The sequence below is a fragment of the Petaurus breviceps genome, unplaced genomic scaffold (assembly GCF_028583685.1).
Source record: "Petaurus breviceps papuanus isolate PSGF00001 unplaced genomic scaffold, PetGlider_PUasm1.0 90763, whole genome shotgun sequence".
NCBI lineage: Eukaryota > Metazoa > Chordata > Mammalia > Diprotodontia > Petauridae > Petaurus > Petaurus breviceps.
This window is the reverse complement of record NW_027187340.1, coordinates 7,688,627-7,710,415: the sequence shown is the minus strand read 5'-3', so window position 1 is coordinate 7,710,415 and position 21,789 is coordinate 7,688,627. Positions and strand designations below refer to the sequence as shown.

The 21,789-nt window shown below is 37.5% G+C and overlaps 1 protein-coding gene across 1 annotated transcript in view; it reads left to right on the top strand.

Moving 5' to 3' along the window:
- Positions 1 to 21,789, top strand: part of CCDC141 (coiled-coil domain containing 141) — a 298,856-nt gene that overhangs the window by 251,943 nt on the left and 25,124 nt on the right. The window contains exons 23-24 of the mRNA XM_069068555.1: positions 15,572 to 16,434; positions 18,665 to 18,837. Of these exons, the coding sequence (XP_068924656.1) occupies positions 15,572 to 16,434; positions 18,665 to 18,837 (1,036 nt within the window). The remainder of the gene's footprint in view (positions 1 to 15,571; positions 16,435 to 18,664; positions 18,838 to 21,789) is intronic.

Below are 21,789 nucleotides of genomic sequence, written 5' to 3'. Positions count from 1 at the left end.
CAGTCCTGTGCGTATATGTTTTACTGCTAAAAGACAAAAAAATTTACATGGATCATTTTAAAATGAGTATTTGCTCAACTGTGGAAGAGACAGATATCTTTTCTTTGCCTAGGCTTTCTCTAACAACCACTTTGTGTAAAAGAGAGATGCTTTAAAGAGAAATGCAGTTTTGCATGATTTTAATGAATTTTGCAACTCATTACCGAAAAAAATCAGATACAAGCAGAGAATGAACAAGGAAATTATGGATGAGTTAAAGACAAAAGTTAGGGAAGCACCAACTCATGGCTTGATTGTTGTTTTTTTCCCCATTGCCAAAAAGACATATGCATATTGTTACTTGAGCAACTTTCTCAATACAAATATACTTATTCTTCTCTTTCCCCAGCCCTTTCTTCCATTCTCCTTTTTTCTTACAAACTCCATTTCTCTCATCAGAGACTTTATTTTCAGAAACTTACTGTTAAACGAGGAGGCTGGAATCTTAGTCAAAGACTTTCAAAGCTTCTTCACCCAACTTTCTCCACCTGTTTTTCTCCCTCCTTGCTTTTTTCTCTTTCCCCTTGTGTTCTCTCCCTAATCTTTCATTGTTGTCGTTGTTATTTTCACTCTACGTGTCAGAGAGCCTTATGAAATCTAATGAAGAAAATTGTGTTCTTTAATAATGTGCTGCTCTTCACTTAGAGGGTCCTGTTATCAGAAGATCAATGTAACCTTCAGAAATTAACCTCTCTTTTTGTTATAACCTCTCATTTGTTATAAAGACAGCTGGGTAGTGCTGACTATGGAGTCAAGAAGACTTGAGTTCAAATCTAGCCTCAGATACCAGCTGTGTGACCCTGGGCATATCACTTAACTCCTCTGCCTCAGTTTCTTCATCTGTGACATGGGGGTAATAATAACACCTACCTTCATGGGTAGTTAGTTGTGAGGATAAAATGAAACAATATTTATGAAATGTTTTGTAGCTATATGGCATAGTGGATAGAGCATCAAGCCTAGAGTTAGGAAGACCTGAGTTTGAATCTGGTCTCAGACATTTACTAGCTGTGTGACCCTGGGCAAGTCACTTAACCTTCTTTGCCTCAGTTTCCTCATCTTAAAATCAGCTGGAGAAGGAAATGGCAAATCACTGCAGTATCTTGGCCAAGAACACCCCAGAAGGGGTCACAAAGAGTCTGACATGACTGAAACTACCAACTACCAAGTGCAAACCTTAAAGCATTGTTGTTTTACGTATTCCTCACCCCCAGCCCCTTTAGTTTATATAAAGAGATAACTGGAAGAATGGAAAGGGCAGTGACTTCAGAGTCAGAGGAGGAGACTCCAAATCCTGCTTATGAGGCTTGTGCTTGTGTGACCTTAGCCAAGTCACATACCCTACAAGGGCCTAGACTAATTGGCCTCAGAGATTCCTTCCAATTCTATAAGGAAGGTTCAATTAAAACATGCAAGGGCTAATGAAAAGCAAATCTCTCACCTTTTATAACTACAAAGCCTCCAAAATTAGAGCAGAGAGTCGGTGATGATATCCCGTTCTTAACTACTATGCTATATTTAGCTCTGTGCTTGTGGGTAGGAAGAGCTGCCTCCTTTTAGGCTTCCTTTCTAGTGAGTGTGAAACAAGGTGATCACAGGCACTCTGGCCCCCAGCCACCTTATCTCAGGCTATCTTTCATCACCAGCAGACTTCTTAGGGTCTGCAAGTTCCAAAAGATTCCCATTGATCGCCATTAGAAGTCACTTTTACAATTAGAGAAAAAAGGTTGTCCTCTGTTAAAATTCACATAGTTTCTAGGAGTGTCCTCTGAGGTAATTTTCCCCCATGTGGCGACATTACCTAGCATGGTTATGAGCCTATAAGGCTAATGGCATCATGCCAGGTCTATATTCACTTAGCCTTAATACAGAGAACAGAAAGGATATCTCCTGTTGCTATTATGTGACCTAAATAACAGAAAATCATACTAATTTTATTGTGAAATCATGGTAAATAATATACCATTACCATGGCATAATGGCTAGAGCTGGTATTGGAGCTGGGAGGATCTGTGTTCAAGCCCGGCCTGACACATACAAGCTGTATGGGGGGACGGGGGGGTGGGGTGTCATTTAGCTTCTCAGTTCCCAAGCAATTCTCCAAGGCTGAAAGTTGTAGAGTAAGTACGAACCTGCATTAATAGAGGGAGTTTCCTTACCTGGAGCTCCTTTTACCAACAAAATTAGAAGTGTAGGCAAAACAAGCAAAAAAACCCCCTAAAATTCTAAATTTAGCATACCTTCTTAATTAATGTACCGAATATCACCAGAACATTTTATGAGATGTGTTTACTAACACAGAAGTTAAGAAATAATAATAAAAATAAATAATCAGAAGAAATAAAAATTTAAAAATGAGTAATTTCTTGATGTCTGGGTTAGTAAATATACAGCGTTCATGATGTATAAGCTACCCATTAATCTAAAGACATTCCACCATTACTAAATAATCATCTTACTTTAGACTTTTTCATAAAAGAAGAACTTTTCCTTTCAGTGAGAACAACCAAGTTCTCCTCCAATCTCAAAGGACCTTTGCCTAATAGTCTAAGTACTTCCCAGCAGCTCTGTGGCTCTGATAGACAGACCATCAGTCGTTCGGTGTAAACGTGATGGGACACAATTACAGCTGTCAGGAGCTCTGCTTGACCCCATTTCACATATAAGCTCTGATGCAATTGGTGCAAGACACTGAATCAGACAGACAGCAAAATGAAAGACCGGCAGCAATAAACTTCACCTTTAAATAGCTCAATTATGTCTTTCCACCTCTTATTGTCACAATTATTTGCAATATAGCTCAGACACAAAGCTCCCCACGAATCGTTGTTTGGGAAGGGATATAAGCAGCAACCGGTAGAAGCATATCAAAGAACTGCTGTAATCAGCTATGTTGTATTTAGAGGATGCTGATCTTCTTAGCAAAAATCTTTGGTTCACAGGGAGCAAATCCCCAAAGGTATTGTAAGAATTCTTTTTATGACTTTCCCCCCAAGATGACACTATTTCCCTCAATCTCCCTACCAGTGAATGCAGGCAATAGAATTGGGTAATATGGTAAATGAAATGGCAATCTTGCTACTAGGAATTAAAACTTATTGTCCCCAGGTAAGTTTTGAAGCTAAAGATAAAATGTTTAATCTCATTCATTATTTAATGAAATTAATATTTAATTAAAATGTTTAATGCCATTCATTATTCTAAGACAAGTAGATACAAATGAGAAAACTATGGTACTGGAAGGGTTTCACTTGCCTAAGGCCACAAGGCAACTGTGAAATAAAAAATATCAGTACCCTGCATTTGTGCAGGGTCTGACAGAGACACTATTTATTAATTATTCTTATTCTAAACATCTCTTATCTAGAGAGAGAAATCCAAAGAGGAAAGTTTCCCTAGGCCTTTGACAGTTTATCTGTCCAAGATATTTCCAAGCTACAATTTATAGGGCTCAAGAACAAAGACAAGTTCCATAATGATCCAATAGAGTTCAGGTAAAAGTTCACTGAACAGTTTGCCTTCTTCAAACCTAGCTATAGTCATTGAAAAAGTTCCAGAATTCTGGAGAATGATTTTCCTAAATGATTCAATTCAATTAAGTCAAGTCAAAAAGCATTTATGAAGACCTTATGACATGCCAAGCCCTGTGTTAAGTCCTGGGGAGTCAAAGAAAGACCAAAACAATCCATGTCCTTAAAGAGTTCATATTCTAATTGGGGAGACAACATGCAAACAACTATGTACATATTTGATGTATAAAGAAGATAGTGCATGGCCTTCATTAAATTAAGGCATTTCTACCCTGTGGTTATCACCCTAATGAACTTTCTATGAGCTTAGAATTAAATTTTTTATTTTTCTCTCAGAAAGTGAGTAGGCCTTTGGTTAAAATGCTGTTTCAGTTAAGGACATTGTTGGAGAATGTATAGCTAAAGGAAGACTGGCAAGAATTCCTCATTCAGATTAGAACTCAGTCTTTGGAACAAGACATTATCCTAATGTTATATTGTAATGTGTAGATAGCCTAAAGAGAAAATGGAGGGGAGTTCAATATACTTTTGAATTATTTGATGACAGAAATGAGTTAGGAAGCCAAGTCTCCTGACTTTCAAATTTTCCTTTCTTTTCTTTTCTTTCTTCCCCCTTATAGCACCCAAGTTGCTGTCTCTAAATGAAACAAGTGTTTTGCTGACATAGCATCCTTTAAAAAAAATACAAGACATTTTCCCCTTTCCATTTTGTCATGTTTACAATGACTTTGAAAATAAAGCTGAAAGATTTCTGGATAAACAGTTCAAAGGGTCACCCCTAAGTCTCTAGGGGTAGTAACAGTCGGTAACTCTAAGGACAGAAACTCTTGTCAAGAGACAGGGTAAGGAGTGTCCCTTTGGGTGGGGCAACACAGGTGCTGGAGGGGACTAATACTAGTGACCTCAGTGTACTACAAGACAATTGTAGGTAGCCCTTCAGTTGCCTCCGGCTCTCTTAAGATCTGCCTTCAGTTAAAAGCCTAAGGAATTTGTTTGAAAGGAAGAGTCCATCTATTAGAAATTCTTATAACCTTGAGTTTCCTCCCTTCAACTTGAACATAGTAGAAGTGACCTCAGGATTAGGAGAAAGATTCTTGGAAGAACAGGCAAATTTGTGAAATTTGTGTTCTGCTCACTTTCAGCATCTTCCTTTAACCTTCCTTGGAGGCAAATAGGGGGGCATGGTGGATAGAGTTCTGGGAGTGGAGTCAGGAAGACCTAAATTCAAAATCTAACCTCAGACAAATTATGTGACACTGGGCAGGTCACTTAACCTCTGTTTGCTTTAATTTCCTCAACTACAAAATGGGGATAATAATAGCATTTACCTTCTAGGGTTCTTATAAGGATCAAATGAGATAATATTTATAAAGTGCTTAGCACGATGCCTGGAACTCAGTAGGCACTATACAAATGTACTTATTCCACCCCCCTTTCATTTTCCTTTTTTACTGCCAAGGTGCCTAATGACCTCAAATTTCTCTATGGATGTCCCAGATCCCTCATGTATCTCATCCGAACCTTCACTGCTCCACATCTTTCTCTTTCTACTCCTCTTTCAAACTTACTTTTCTTGAGTCAGATTTCCTTAGAGACTTTCTGCCTAATTGATGGGTATTGGCTGATCTCAAAGATGAAACTGTATAAATATGCTACTTTCCCAGGTGACATACATATATTTTTGCCCTGGATGTCAAGAATTGACTTTAATTGGCTGTTGTGTGGGAGAGATAGGGTCACACCTGTGGTATGACTTAATTAAATCATACCACATGGGCAGCTTTCTACTTATTTGATCCTGCCTACAGAGCTATTATGTAATCTCCTGTTTAGTTAACTGATTAGGTACGGAATCTCATAATAGCCCCCACAGCTAAATAGCCTATCTGTCTACATGACTATAAAGAATCACTTTGTCAGTAAATCCTTCCTCCGGTACAGGAGAATAAATGAACCAATTTGAATGAAATATCTTTATGAAATGCTTCATGAAGAACCTGTTCAGATATGAAAAGACCATTAGGCACAGCTGTATGTCCTGGTTTATTCTCTACCAAATGGAGAACTTCCATTCTGTGTTATACATAATGTATTAGATTGCATATCTTATATGTATGTTAATTTGAACTTTCTGTAGACTACATGCATGAAATCAACTCCCATTAGAATTTATATTGATAAACATGCCAATAATAATTTCAACATCTCTGGGAAACATAGTTAATGAGGAGCTGATAATAAAGTAAGGACATCACACCAGCACCTCTCCAAGAACTATATGGACTAACATTTTTGAGTTCTGAAAAAACAGGTAGATGTTGCTCCTTTGTCAATGATCTTAGAAAGATTGTGAAGAAACAAAGAATCTCAGCAAGAATTGAAAAAAAGCAAATGCCTACATTTTTTTTAAAGGAGAAGGGAAGAAAATTAATTCTGGAAAATATAAGCTGGTGAAATGGATTTTGACTCTTGGCAAAATTCTAGAACATTGTATTCAAGAGATGATTAGTAAACATTTAGAAAAGAAAATAGTGATCCTAAAGGTCCAACATGGCCTCATCAAGAACAAGTCATGTCAAACTAATCCTAGATCCTTTTTTTTGACTTGGTTCCTGGATAGTAAATCAGAGAAATGCTATAGATAGTATTTGCTTAGATTTTAGCAAAGTGGTTTTTTTTTAAGTTTGTTGGGCTAATTCTTTGGAAAAGATGTAGTTATGTGTGGAGTAAAAGATAGTACAATTAGATGGATTCACATTGGATGAAATGAGAGACCCTAAAATTAGTGATTAAAATCTCTTGATTTTAATTTGGAAGTTCTACAGGGAATCTATGCTTGGCTGTGTACTAAGATTTATCATTGATTTGGAGGAAAACATAGATAAAATATCTATCAAATGTTAGACGACTCAAAGCATAATCAGTAGCAAGATTTATTAGCACCACATGACATTCAAAAAGATTTTCCTGCTTAAACAAGATCTTTTTGAATTGGGCATTTTTTTAAAAGTTATATTACTGTACTTTGTTTTTATGTTACAAATTTTTTACAGATTACTCTCACTTAGTAAGAGGTCTCTTATAAGAAAGTAAAAGAGTTAAGTAAAACTAATTAGTATACTGACCTAATCTAAAAGTATATAAAATATTTCACATAGGTCACACACTCCCTCTATTAAAAAAAAACAACAGTAATCTATTCTCTCTCTTGCCCACCCTGAAAAAGAATGAAAAGAAAAACAAATTGATTATAACAGATATGCATGGCCAAGCAAAACAAATTCCCTCAAATAACTGTACACACACACACACACACACACACACACACAAATGTATGTTTCATCCTGTACCCCTAAATCCATCACCTCTCTCTAATGAATAGTATGTTTCATCAACAATCTTTTGGAATCATGAACTAGATGGACTAGTATTTTTGAATTCTGAAAGAACAGGTAGATATTGCTCCATTTTCAGTGATCTTTGAAAGATTGTGAAGAAACAAAGAAACAGTAGGAATTGTCATTGTTTTGATATTTGTTCTCTCATGGCTTCCAAAACTGTTTTAATAGTGTTATATTTGTTACCATACAGATTGTACTCCTGTTCTACTTTTATAAAAATTCTCAAAATTGTATTTGCATAATATTGATGTAACAGTATAAATTATTCTTCTGGTCCTTATTACTTTGTCATTTATCAGTCCATATAAGTTTTTCCAGGTCTTTGTGAAATTATCTAGTTCTTCATTTCTTACAGCACAATAGTACTCTATCACATTCCTGTATCACAACCTATTCAGCCATTCTTTATTTAATAGGTAGGTATCCACTTCTTTTCCAGGTTTTTTTTGCCACCAAAAAAGAGCTGCTATAAATGGTTTTTTTGTTCATAAAGGGCCTTCTTGTCCTCTTTCTTTGGTCTCCTTTGGCTATAGGTCTAGTAGTGGGATAACTGGGTCAAAGGGAAATGCACTTTTTTTTAGTAATTTTCTGTATATAATTCTAAATTTCTTTCTAGAATAATTATAATCATTTCAAGATCCACCAATAGTGCATTAATGTGTCTGTTTCCCACAGCCCTTTCAGCAATCATCATTTCCTTTCTGGGTCAACTTTGTAAAACTTATGGAAATGAGATGGAATATCAGAATTGATTTAATTTGTATTTCTATAATTAGTAATGATTCGGAGCATTTTTATATGACTATACACAGTCTGGGTGTCTTCCCTTGAGAAGTACTTGTTCATTTACTTAGACTATTTGTTACCTAAAGAAAAGCTCTTTTTCTTACTGAATGAGAAGAAATCATATGTGTATAAATAAATGTAAAGTCTTAATCTTAGGTTCAAAAACTTAACTTCACAAATATAAGATCAAAATATGGTACATGTAGCTAGATCCCAATTCCTTTGGAAAAGATCAGAGGATTTTAGTGTAATTGAAACTCAATATAAGTTAATAGTATATATGGCAACTAAGAAAGTTAATGTGATCTTGGGTTATATTAAGGGAGGGACCATCTCCATAAAATAGTCTTGCTATGCTCTTTCCATATGAGCTCACATCTGGAATATTGTTCCAAGTTAGCGTGCCATATTTAAAAATAAGATATTGGTACACTAGAAAGTAACCAAAGAAGGACAATTGTCATAGTGAAGGGCCTTAAATTCATGCCATGTGAGGATGATTTAAAGGAACAAGGAGTGTTAAGCCTGAAAAGACTTAGAAGGGACATGATAATTCTCTTCAAGTACCTAAAGGGCTGTTTTGTAAAAGGATTAGATTTGTTAAGGTTGTCTCTAGAAGGTAGAACTAGGAATAACATACAGAAGTCACAGAGATAAATTTCAGGTTGTTGTAAGGAAAAAAAAACTTCTTATAATAAAAGTTATGTCAAAGTAGAAGGACTGCCTCTGGACCAAGTGGGTTCTCCTCTTTGGAGGTATTCAAACATGTAACAAAAGCTGTATAGTCACTTGTTGGGTATATATGTTGAAGAAGGACTTCTTTTTCAGGTGTGGCTTAAGCTAAATGACTTCTGAAGTACCTTTCAGCTCTGAAATTCTGAATTTCTGTGAGAAATAGATAGGAAACAGGTAATCCTATTAACGTATAATATTTAAACAACATTTCTTATTTGATGAATGCAAAGTTAGCAATTTAGAATAAATTATATCAGTTATTGAATTTATCTGGTAGAAGTTAGTTTCTTTGCTTCTAAGAGATAAGGTGAGATTTCTTCCTATAAAACTCTATGAAAATTCTGTATACACCTTATCCTGTAAACAATGGGGAGTCATTTAAAATTTTTGAGCTGTGAAATAAATATGGAAAGTAGTGTTTTGAGAAAATTAACCTAATAGTGATATTCAGAATAGATTGGAAGAAGAAATTGGTGGCAGGAAGACCAGTTAGAAGCCAATCATGGTAGTGCTATGGGAAAATCAAGGCCTGAACTAGACAGATGATAGTAAGAATGGAAAGAAAGAAATGGCTTTGAGAGACCCTGTGAAAGAATAACTGCAAGTCATCTTTCATTGTCCCTTTACCCTCACCCCATACATTCAATCCATCATCTTGTCTCTTGCCTCTCTAATTCATCTTTCAAACATCTGTAAAATTAATCTTCCTAATGTATCAGTTCAGATCTGTTTTATTCCCATAGTATTAAAACTTTCAGGGGTTCCATTTTGCCCATAGGATCATAATGAAATTCCTTAGCCTCATCCTTAAATCTCTAAACAATTTTCCTACACCCTACCTTTCTAATTCTACTGAGCCCTTCACTTTGTTCAGATATCAAAGAAGTCAAGGTTACCCACCACATCCCAGGCCATCACCACTCATCTTGACTCTTCTCTTGCCATGGGATTTTGATAACTCTGGAAGAAAGAGTGAGGTTGCCTCATTTAACTCCAATTCACACACAAATCAATATTGCCTTGTGATGTCATCGGTCCTGTTTGAAAATGAAGGACAAACTACAATGACACTGCTCTCTTTGGCACATGTTCTGGCCCAAACTGTTCTCAGATCTCATTTTAAACTTTCCCACATTTTATTAGGCTAACCACATGCTAGATTACAAAGAGTCATTTATAAGGAAAGAGCTTTGAAAAGCAGTATTTAAACATAACCTCTCATTACTTCAAGGATTTGTGATTTCCTTAGAATGGGCACACCCTCCACTGAGCTAGATCATAGTCTCACTACTGCTGAGCTGATAGTCTTGGAGAATTGCTTTGGCCAATATCTTCTTCACTCTGTGGTCAACCTGCTGATGAGTCTTTTTTTTTTTTTAAAGCAATCAGTGTTAAGTAACTTGCTCAAGGTTACACGGCCAGGTGTTTCTGTGTGGGTGCTAAGTGTCTGAGCCTGGATTCGATCCCCAGGTTATCCCGACACTGGAGCTGGTGCTGTTACTCACTGTGCTACCTGGCCACCCCCTGATAAGTCTTTTGTTATTATGATCATTATGAACAGCTGCAATATATGATTCAACCTTAAAACTTTTCAAAAGTCACCTTTTGGGGGATAGTTAGGTGGTACAGTGAATAGAGCACCAATGCTGGAGTCAGGAGGACCTGAATTCAAATGTAGCCTCAGACACTTAACACTTACTAGCTGTGTGACCTTGGGCAAGTCACTTAACCCCAGTTGCCTTGCCTTCCCCTCTCAAAAAGCAAAAAATTTTAAAAATCACCTTTTTGGTCTGAGTTATTCAGATTAAGAAGAGCAACTAGGTGGCACAGTGGCCAGGACATAGAGTGTCAGGAAGACTCATTTTCCTGAGTTCAAATCTGGCTTCAGACATTTCCTAGCTTGTGACCCTTGGCAAGTCACTTAGCGTTTTTGCCTCATTTTCCTCATCTGTAAAAAGAGCTGGAGAAGGAAATGGCAAGATACTCCCATAGCTCTCTAAGAAAACCCCAAATGGGTCAGGAAGAGTCAGACATGATTACATGATTGAAAATAACTGAAAATCCATTTTTTAATTAATGTTTTCCACATAGACACAGATTTGTATTTTTTACTTACAAAAGGAACAGTCTTCTTTCACCATATCATAATCACTGATGGTGAGGCCAATGAGGATAAAGTAGTTGTTAGAGCTCCAAGTTCATTAGAACTTTGGACAGCATTCATTCACTGATCCCAAAGTTTTCTTTTAAACCTTTCTGGTCATTACTCAAACATAGCTGAATCACTGTCTGTCCAACTGCTGCTCAGCTCTGAGTGTATATTCTAGGGAGGTTCATTCATTCCCTTAAGATATCTCTGAGTTAGCTCTGGAGGATATTTTGAGGAGCGGTTGTGGCCGAGTATCTCATTATTAGATACTGCCTTCAAGATAATGATTTTATTCTGAGCACTCGGGGCAGTGAATCTGTTTAGAAATTAGACTTGTCATTTCTGAAATATGCCTCTTCCTCCTTTAGTACCCCATGAAGAGATTCTGACCATATTTTAAAGTGACAGTTAAGTGGATCCTTGGAAACCATATTTTCTCCCAGGATTCTTTATGGTGAACAATGAACAAAACGGTGAAATATCCTATGATATGTGTTCACAAAGGTCCTTTCAAGAGGCACATGTATCTAGATGTTCAGGGACTGGGAGCAAACAGAAGCAAAACAGGGCTCAGTTGTTTAGTAAGATGAGAGTGAGGCAGGCCTGCCACAGTCTGATATCTGAAGATTTCTATCACTACTTTTTTTTTTTGCTTTTATTTTTGGAGGGGGAAAGGTAGGGCAATTGGGATTAAGTGACTTGCCAAAGGTCACATAGCTAGTTTTGTGTTAAATGCCTGAGTCTGGATTTGAACTCGGGTCCTCCTGACTCCAGGGTTGGTGCTCTCTTCACTGCTCCACCTGGCTTCCCCCTCTATCACTACTTCTAGAGCGGTGTTTCAAGAGCCTCTGTTGATATGGTAGGGTGGGCAGCTTTTAAGGAAGAATAGCAAATGCATTAAATGATTTAAAACAGTGATTCTTTGCTTAACAGTAGTCAACAAGCATTTACTATGTAATTAGGGTGTGCTAGAAAGAGCCAGTTAGGTGACACAGTAGATGGAGTGCTGGGCCTGGAGTCAGGAAAATCTGAATTAAAATCTGATTTCAGACACTTATTAGCTGTGTGACCCTGGCCAAGTCACTTAACCCTGTTTGCCTCCATTTCTTCATCTGTAAAATAAGTTGGAGAAGTAAATCGCAAACCACTCCAACATCTTTGCCCAGAAAAGTCCACATGGGATTACAAAGAGCTGGACACAACTGAAGTACAACATGTACTAGGCACTCTGCTGAATTCTGGGGAAGCAAAGAAAGGCAAAAAAGCCAACCAAGCAAATAACCCCAAATGGGAAGAACTAGTCCCTGATGTTTCAATGAACTCAGAGTCTAATGCAGAAGACAACATGCAAACAACTATGTATGAATAATATATTCAGAATTAACTGGAGGTAATCTCAAAGGGAAGACCCTAAGAATAATGTTATGTAACTTTAATAAATACCTCCAAAGAGTGACTACTAATAATACTAGTTCAAAAATTATAGAGGTTTTATACTGAACTAAAATTTATGGAGAGTGGCTAGGTGGCACAGTGGTTAGAGTGCCAGGCCTGCAGTTAGGAAGACTCATCTTCCTGAGCTCAAGTCTGGCCTCAGACCCTAGCTGTGTGACCCCTAGTAAGTCACTTAGCCCTGTTTGCCTCAGTTCCTCCTCTGTAAAAGGAGCTGGAGAAGGAAATGGCAAACCCCTCCAGTATCTCTGCCAAGAAAAGCCCAAATGGGGTCACAAGGAGTCAGACACGACTGAAATGACTCAGCAGCAACAACAGCAAAACCTGTGGTTAAAAGAGTGAGGGGGTAGTTTATGAAATCACATTGCAAAGCTACCTTCCTGGTAACAGCAGCACATCCAAATGACCAATTTTAAGAGGGATTTCTAAAAAAAGAGATGAAGTTGTTTGTTTTCAATGGAACAAAATTCTGTATATTTAACGTGCATCTAATGATCCAGGTCCCCCATCTTGGGGGATGACCCAAAAATCAATTATACCTTTTAAATTGTTTATGCCCCAACCCAAAATTTATGTTGGAATAGTCTTTGAGTATAGGTGACATTTCAGTCTTCAGAAAAGTTTTCTCCCAGGTCCTCAAAGTCATAACACATACATTCAATCCAGAACAGTCTTTACTGTGAAGCACAAAAATAAATGCAGACATGTAAAAGACTCAGGAGAGAGCATGAGCAATGCAGAAAATATATAAAGCGCTAACAACAGTCCATATACAAGTCATGCAGTTCTGTTCCTTCTCCAGTGGTTTCTACTTTTTTCTGTAGCCCCAAAGTGCTCCACACTCAGCACCTTCCCCTGGTGCTGAGACCTCTCCTCAGAAAGGGACAGAATTTGAAACTTCTAGATGGACAACACCCTGGCATTCCAGTGAGGCACTCTTTAATTCCACACAGCCCCATATAAACATCCACCTCATGGACTATTCTTAGGGCTTGGACTCCACTCAAAAGGAGATGCCCATGGGCATGTTAAACAGGCAACCTCCCTTCTTCCCATAGGACCCACACTGAATAACTCGTAGTAGCAGAGTGCAAAGTCTGGATTTCTTGTTTCCCCATATTGCAATTCCTTTTCCTTGCTACTGCTTCTCCAGATATGAAGGTCCCATGTGTGATCTCCTTTCACCAAGAGAGGTACACTCAGAAAATGCCTCTTTTCTTGATAGAAAACCAGATCTCCAAATTCTCAAACTTGAGATTTTAGAGGGGCAGTGCTTGGGAACTCTTCCAGAAAGGTATGGTTAAGAAACAATGATTTTCCAGATCTTTCCCCCTTGGGCCACATGAGTTTGACTCTCCCTTTTATGTCTAGGAGAGCATTCATGGATAGCAGGTTTTTTCTCAGATGAAAAGAACAGCTTCCCAGCTTTTGAAAGCTGTACTAATCATTGATAAAGCTTCCATATGCTTCTCAAAGTCCCCGATAGAAGAAAAGAAAGAGATACCATCAGACCCACAGTGCTTCTAGCCATGCCTCTCATTTAAACTGTTTAGGGTTCTACCAAGAGAAAGCAGCACCTTGATTGCAGTTTCTCCACTCACATTTGTGGGTAGCCGGCAGGATAGTGCCTAGGTAACTCCCATCCTGAACAGGCCATGGAATAGACAGGGACCTTCCCAATATAGATTGCTTATTTTATCAGTATAATGCAAAATCAGGAGACCATATCTGCATTGTGACTCTGTGGTCCAGAATTTAAATTCAATAAGTGAGTGGAGGGAAAGTATTTTCTCTCCATTTGTATTTGGGTTTATATAATCTATCCCCACCTTCTCTTTAAGGAAGAAAAAAATTCCCATGGTATAAGACAAAAGGATATTGTTCTGTTTTTAACTCAATTGTCATGCTGAACATTCATTTATTTTAAAAGCATGTTTAAAGTGCATGTTGAAACTTTGAGTAGATACTCTATGATTGCCAAGATTTAGAAGGCAAGTTTCCTTCCTCAGAAGAAATTTAGAATATAATTGAGAACATAAAACATTCTTCCAATAAAAGACAAAAGGTAAAACAAAAGCAAATGGGGCAGCTAGGTGTCTCAGTGAATAGAGCACCAGCCCTGGAGTCAGGAGGACCTGAATTCAAATCCAGCCTCAGACACTCGACACCCGAGGTATGACCTTGGGCAAGTCACTTAACCCCAATTGCCTTGCCTTAGCCCATCAAAAAAAGAAAAAGCAAATGCCTAATAATGTGTTATGCAAAGGAAGGCTAAAGAAGGGTATGAGACTAATGCACTGTTGGTGGAATTGTAAACTGGTCCCAGTGTTTTGGAGAACAATTTGGAACTATGCCCAAAGGGCTATCAAACTGTGCATACCCTTTGATCCAGCAATAACACTACTAAGTCTGTATCCCAATGAGTTTTTTTTAAGTGGAAAAGGATCTTTTTATACAAAAAATATTTATAACAGTTCTTTTTGGGATGGTAAAGAATTGGACATTTAAAAGGATGCCCATCAGTTGCAGAATGACTGAACAAGTTGTGAGATAGGAACATAATGGAATACTATTGTGCTATTACAAATGATAAGCAGGTGGACTTCAGAAAAACCTGAAAAGACATACCATGAACTGATGCAAAGTGAAATGAGCAGAACCAGGAGAATATTGTATAAAGTAACAGCAACATTGTATGATGATCAACTGTGAATAACTTAGCTATTCTTAGCCATACCATGATTGAAGACAATTCCTAAAGACTTCCAATGAAAAATACTATTCATATCCAGAGAAAGAGCTTATGGAATCTGAATGCAAATCAAAACATACTATTTTTCACTTTGTGTTTGTATGTGTGTGTATGTTTCTTTTGGTTTGTTTTTTCTTTCACAACATGACTAAAAATGGGTTCATGAAGAGTTAGACCCTTGTTCAGTCCAACTCTTCATGACTTCAGTTGTGGTTTTCTTGGCAAAGAAACTTCAGTGGTTTGCCATTTCCTTCTCCAGTCCACTTTACAGATGAGGAAACTGAGGCAAACAGGGTTAAGTGACTTGTCCAGAGTCACATAGCTAGTAAGTGTCTGAGGCCAGATTTGAACTCCAAGAGATGTCTTCTTGACTCTGGGGTACCCCACGATCCCCATCCACAATACCACCTAAGCTGCCCTCAAGTCCACTGACCCCCAGTCTAAGTATCTTTCCTCTCTTCCATTAAATGGAATACTTTCACTTGAAAAAATCTTGGTATACTTTGGGTCAAATTAGTGTTTCCTTAGCCATGGAGGGAGGATTTAAACAGTTAGAGAAATTAGTCATTATGAAGGCTTTTCCTAATGAAACTAACATTTCTTCGAGCTTCTAGCTTTCTCAAGCTGCTCTTTCTCTGGCAATTGAATTTTATTCTAGCTGGTTTTCATCTGGGGGAAAAGGTTCATGAAAAATCTTTGGTTTTATTTGTCTCTTTTTTTCCCAAAGGAACAAGAGCCAGTGGCAGCTATTTCAGTTCACAGAAAAGCAGAGGAGGATCAATTTTTCCAGGAAGCACCATCTTGTGCCAATGTGGATTCCCCACAGGCTTTGCTCCTCTCTGAAGAAGGGTCCTCCGGGGATGAATCTGATTGTGCTTCCCCAGATGATATCTCCTTGCCTCCACTTCCTGGGAGCCCTGAATCAAACCTCTTGCAATCTGAAGTGGAGTTTGAGGAGCTGCCCATGCAGAACCCTCAGAACCTGCACATTAGTTCCTATAGCCTACAGATGAAGATTGACAATGGTGATCCAAGAGCGACCTACAAACCTGGTCCTTCAGCACCTGTCACTTTTATTTCCAATTGCTGGAAGGAAGAAGGAACAAGTCCAGATGAGAGGCCTTTACCTCTCTCACCAGGACACTGCCCCAAGTTCAAAGTTGATACCCCTTTAACTACCCTGGAATTCCTGGAAACGAGCACTGCCTTCAGAAAAATCCATGCTAAACCTCCAGAGAGCATGATGAGTAAAGTGCATGAAACACGTTTGCAACAACGCCATCAAGTTCACAAAACCATGCTTGAAACCCAAGAACAATTGCATGATCATAATAACTTTACTAAAACCCAAGATAGGCTGCATGCTAACCCTGATGCATTCCCAGGTCTCCTGTTTCAGTCAGACACCAGCAGAAGCTCCCAGGTCACCCGAGAAGAGATTAAGAGTACATCAGGAAAGAACAGCCGGGTCAGCCTAGCTGGTCAGGCACCTAACTTCTCCCGGCTCCTGTCTAATGTCACAGTCATGGAAGGTTCTCCAGTGACTTTGGAAGTTGAAGTAACAGGATTTCCAGAGCCTACATTGACCTGGTGGGTAGCTTATAATGAAAAACAGTGAATCAAAATGAATTATAAGTCACTGAAAACAGTAGTTCTGTGGGCACTAACAAAGGTTTAGAATGATTATCCCTCTTCTGCACAGTTCTGCATGGTACAAACTCACACCAGATCCCAAACACGCTCTTTCAGATAACAGCACTGTTAATAAGTTTATTGAGAGAGGGGGGCGGGGCAGGGAAATCTCACCTTATAAAATAACAATTCAAGAAGCACTAAAAGGCAGCTTTTCCCCCCTTTTTTTCTTATTTTTTTCTGCATAATATTTCACCCTTCTAAATGTTATGTTTTGACTAATTTTCTCCCATAATCTGACACCTGTCTACTTTTACAAACATGGGAAAGCCTTGGTTTAACCTCTGCTATTTAAGGAGAAAAAAAATGTAAACTTTAGGGTTTTTTCCCTCCATTTCTCTTCATTTCCCTTCTTTCTCCCTTCTATTCAACACATTATACATACTGCATAACCTTTGTTATATTTTGTTTTTTATTTTTTATATTATTAATATTCTTTAAAATAGTTTCTCCCATGTGAAAGGTGGATTATAAAAATGTTTCACAAGTGATCCAGGTGATGCATTAAAAAAATGTGAAAATAGATGAAATTGGTACATGAGAGCAGAGGTGTCAAATTCATGATCCCAAAGCCACCTATGAAACTCAGTAGTACAGGCTGAATCAGATTAAAACAAAATCAGAAAATATCTAATTAAAGAAATAAAAATATTATACAATATAAATAATGTCAGTTTGCAGATTTCTAAATTAATATGCTGTCCTTAAGGGTCTGTTTCTATTTAAATTTGGCACCCTTGCTAGAGGATTTCAGTATGGAGTTCTAAACATTTTTAAAATTTGTAAAGAAAATTAAATCACAAAGCATTAGTCTCTGAAACCCTATTATTATTGTTTGCAATAGTACCTTCTGTCCTCAGTTACAAAGGTTATGACTTTCTCAAAAGTATATAGGATGCTTTTGAATATTTGAAAATTTTTAGGTTGCAACCAGACTTCCATAAATGTTGAAGGTTAAGAATCAATGACAATTCTGTAGGCTTTGCAGAGAGCATGTTTTTGTTTATGTTTTTATTTATTTATAAACCATGAACTAACATTAGTAGAATGCTATTTACTTATTATAATGTTAGCATGGCCTGAATTTTAATGAAAGATTTATACATACTAAGTGTGTTAGTGCAAAGGTACTTGAGACTGGGCATGGTTACCAGTCCCCTAAAAGATGTGTGAGAAAATATCTGTTCTTCAGAATACTAAAAGCAAAGGGCACCTACATGAGCAGTATTATCTTTTTTTTTAAATACATTTATCTATGTCCTTGATTAAACAGGAATTTGATTCTGATGAATGGGGAAAACATTTATATTTAATTTTCACTTTTATTAAATATTGGTTTAATCCAAAAATGTTGTTTGAGTTTTTACTTGTTACCCCCATAAAATATTAATTTGGATAATACGTATCTCTAAAGGTCTTAACACTGATGGGGAAATCATCTTTGCCACTATAATCTGAAAATGAGGTCATTAAAATAACAGCAAATTGGATTGAAGTAATCATGAATTTTAAAAATGGGCAAACTCCAAATTGACAGCTAGACAACTGAATGAAATAGTTCTTCATATATGGCTCACTTTGTGAAAACTCAATATGCAAAATTTAAATTTTCAAATATATAAATTATGGAATACTTCATTGCTTAATAGAAGAATGAGGAACTCCTTAATGTAACAGCAACTCCATTCACAGGAGTTAGCCCCTTTGCCCATGTAAAACATGAAATTATTCACAAAATGTACCTTTTTTCATAACTTTTGGCAAGACAGCTACACTAGTGTAAGCATTTTATTTTTATATTTACTATAGCTAATCAACAAATGAAATTGTCAATTGATGTTACCAACTAGTAATTTATATAATAACTACCTCTGAAAGATAGAATTTTCTATTGTGGAATTTGTAGTTTGACCATGATAATGTAGCCAACCCTAATTAGTAGATACCTATATTTATTGATTAAAAACTGAGTTGTGATTTGGAGTCATAAAGCTGGGTTTATTATTAAGGAATTATCATGGAAGTCACATGAAGTATTATACAAGGTGTTACAAATTGGCAAATTGTGTTGATTAAAAAAACCAAAACAAACCTGATTCTGACTTGACAAACTGACTCTTTGCTTCAGGTACAAGAAGGGCCAGAGATTGACAGCAGATGGTCACTTAAAGGTTTTACACAAGGAGACAAAGCACACAGTGTTCATTCAGAAGGTGTGTGAGACAGATGCGGGCCTCTATGTTGCTCGGGCCCAAAACTCTAGCGGCACTCTCTCTTCCAGTGCCATCCTCTACGTGACAGGTAACATCGGGCCACCGATCACGAGAATAGACTGGATAACGCTGTGTGTCATCTATATTAGCGTTTCACTAATGTATTGGCTACTCACATAGTAACTAGAGTATTGACCCCACTGGATGCTTTTGCCACAAGCTGAAAGGACAGTAAATCTGTGTACCTCCGCCTCACCTCCCCCACCAAGGCCCCCGTCTGCTTCTCCTCCTTCACTTTGGACATATTCCTTATTTGGTTAATGCCACTGCTACATGAGATGGTCTATTTTTCCTTTGTTGTTTTCAATGTTTATTTGACGAACTCAGTAAATTATTTGCAACAAAGAGAGATATATCTTGTGCTCTAGAAAGATGTCTTCAATGTAATAAAGTCAAATTATATCATGTTTATTACCTCCTAGAGGGACTTTAGGTGAACACAGATGGAAAACTCAGATCAACATATGGATGTGTGTGAAGTTTGAAATCCAATTTATTTTTGATCACTTATTTATTGTGTACAGTTATCAAGGTCTCTTTTTAGGGTATAGCACCAGAAATCAGTAGTCCATGTCATTTTCATTGTTACACTAATGTTGATGCTTATTTCTTGATCTTGGTTTATCAAAATATTCTTTATTTGTTTTTAACATGGGTTATATTACTTAATAAGCTAAGGGTTATTGCAAACAGATTCTAAATTCCTCTTACTGTCTTTGATCTGATTTCATGGGACCTAAGAGTCTACTAGGTGTATAGGTATCCCACAAAATTAAAATATAGTTTGAAGCTTAAGTTAGCACTACAAGATGAAACACAAGCTGTACTTCTAAATCAATATATTAGCAATGGAAGGACCAAGGACATAACACAGAGCCAGAGATTCCCACATAGTGATCTTGGCTCTGCTGTTGATCAACTTCTACAGCATTTGGGAACACATGCCTCTTATTATCTCAGTTTCTTATTTGTAAAATGGGTTTCATTATCTACCTCTCAGGGGAGCTGAGAAATTTCATTTAGTGCCTTATAAAGATGTGGGAAATAAAAGGCAGTGTGTCAGTGCTAAAATAATTATGGTATTTGTGAAATTTTTGTGGCTGTGAAATCTACCGTTATATTCATGTGTCTTGTCCACCATATCTCTGACCAGACCTCTCATTTAAATGCCCTAGTTATTGTGACATATTTAATTAAAAAGAAAGATATTTCATGTGCAGGATGATAGAGTGAAAAAGTGTATTGACTCTGAAGTCAGAGATCCTGGGTTCAAATCTAACCTCTGATGCACACTACCTTCCCTGGGCTTCTGTAATGTAATGTAATGTCATGTCATGTCAAGGAAAGGCATCTTCCCAAGGTTCAAAATACCAGCATAGGTGCTCTCCATTTTATTCAGTGACAAACCAAGAACAGAGAAGGTCAGAACATGACATCATTCAAAATACAGCATTTACTAAGTGTGATTAAATAATCTCCAAGTACTACCCCACCCCAGGACCTTCCAATCATTCAATCAATTACAAAGTCCCTGTTCTAAATAATACTCCACCCCTAGGCTGTACCTTCCTTTAGTCCACCACAAAGCCCCTCTTCTCAAATGGAGATTAGTTTCCAAACATAAGTAAAGTACATTCATTTGTTCAACCATAGGACACAAAAAGGTCAAAAGTTCCCCACCCCTGGATCACAATTGAATCTACCCCAGAGTTACATCAAGTTTAAGCACAGCACTTAATACCCAAATGGAGGTCTTTTCTTCATCTTGACATGAGGCAAGTTCTCAGCAATCTTAGTTCCTGGGGATACAAGGCTTAGCAAGGCCACAAGATACATTGCCAGTCTCTTCATTAATTCATCTTCTGTCTGTAGAACAGTCCTAGAACCCCTGAAAACATTAGCAAAACCCTCTCCCAGGATTTCTGTAAACATACAACAAGAAAATCCTTCTTCAGGGCTTCTGAACCAACAGAAAAGTTCCCAGACCCCTGCAACAACAGCACTGTCCTTCACCAGTGGACAGTATTCACTCTCTGTCTGCAGGACAGTCTCAGGAGCTCTTAGCCAACAGCCAGGTTCCAGGACTTCTTCAACAACAGGACTGTCTTTCACCAGTGGACAAATCTGGCAAAACAACATCAAAACAGACAGACAAAGTACCAGCAAAACAGCCATGTCTCCTCAGTCCTTGGCAGCTCAGGGGGCAGGTCTCAAAAGTCCAGGGCGATTCAAAGTGGCCCCCAGTAATCCTCTCAGTCTCTCTCTCAGCCTCCACGAGGGTGCTGCTTCCAAAAAGTTCTTCTGCCTCTCTCTTGTCTCTCCAAATCTACGTCACCAGCTCCTCCCAGTTCAGGACTCTCTTTTCACATCAATAAATCCATCCCACAGGTGGGATTAACAAGCTCTGGGTTTTTAACACAATCAGTTTGAAAACCAAGCCAATACAGGGGGAATCTTTATATTCCATTACTATCACAGCTTCATTTCCTCATCTGTAAAATTATAAGGATTGGATTAGATCTCCTCTGGGATCCCCTCCAGTTCTAAATCTGTGCATCTACATAGGACTACAGACAATTCCCACTAAAAAGGACCAATGATATTTCCTAAATTGGAGCTTAAATGCATTTTTAGCTTCATGTCTCTAAATCCTTTTCAAAGATATACAATCTTTAAAAATATATTTTTACTCCTTTTGAACTTAAATACAAAAAAGACATGATAACATTTTCATGTACACAGCACAAAATAAAAAGAGGATTCCATATAAAAATCATGAATTTCCACTTCACAGTTTACTTTAAAAAACATGTAATAAATACTGCACATTGCTTTCAAAGCTACCCTGCTTTTCTGTGCTTCCTTCTATGTTTTCTTTTTTTCTCTACTGTATACTTTTTATTTTAATTTTTCTCCCCCTTCCCTATCTCACCTTAGAGAAGGCTACCATTAGATAGAAATATGTATATATTTGAAAAAC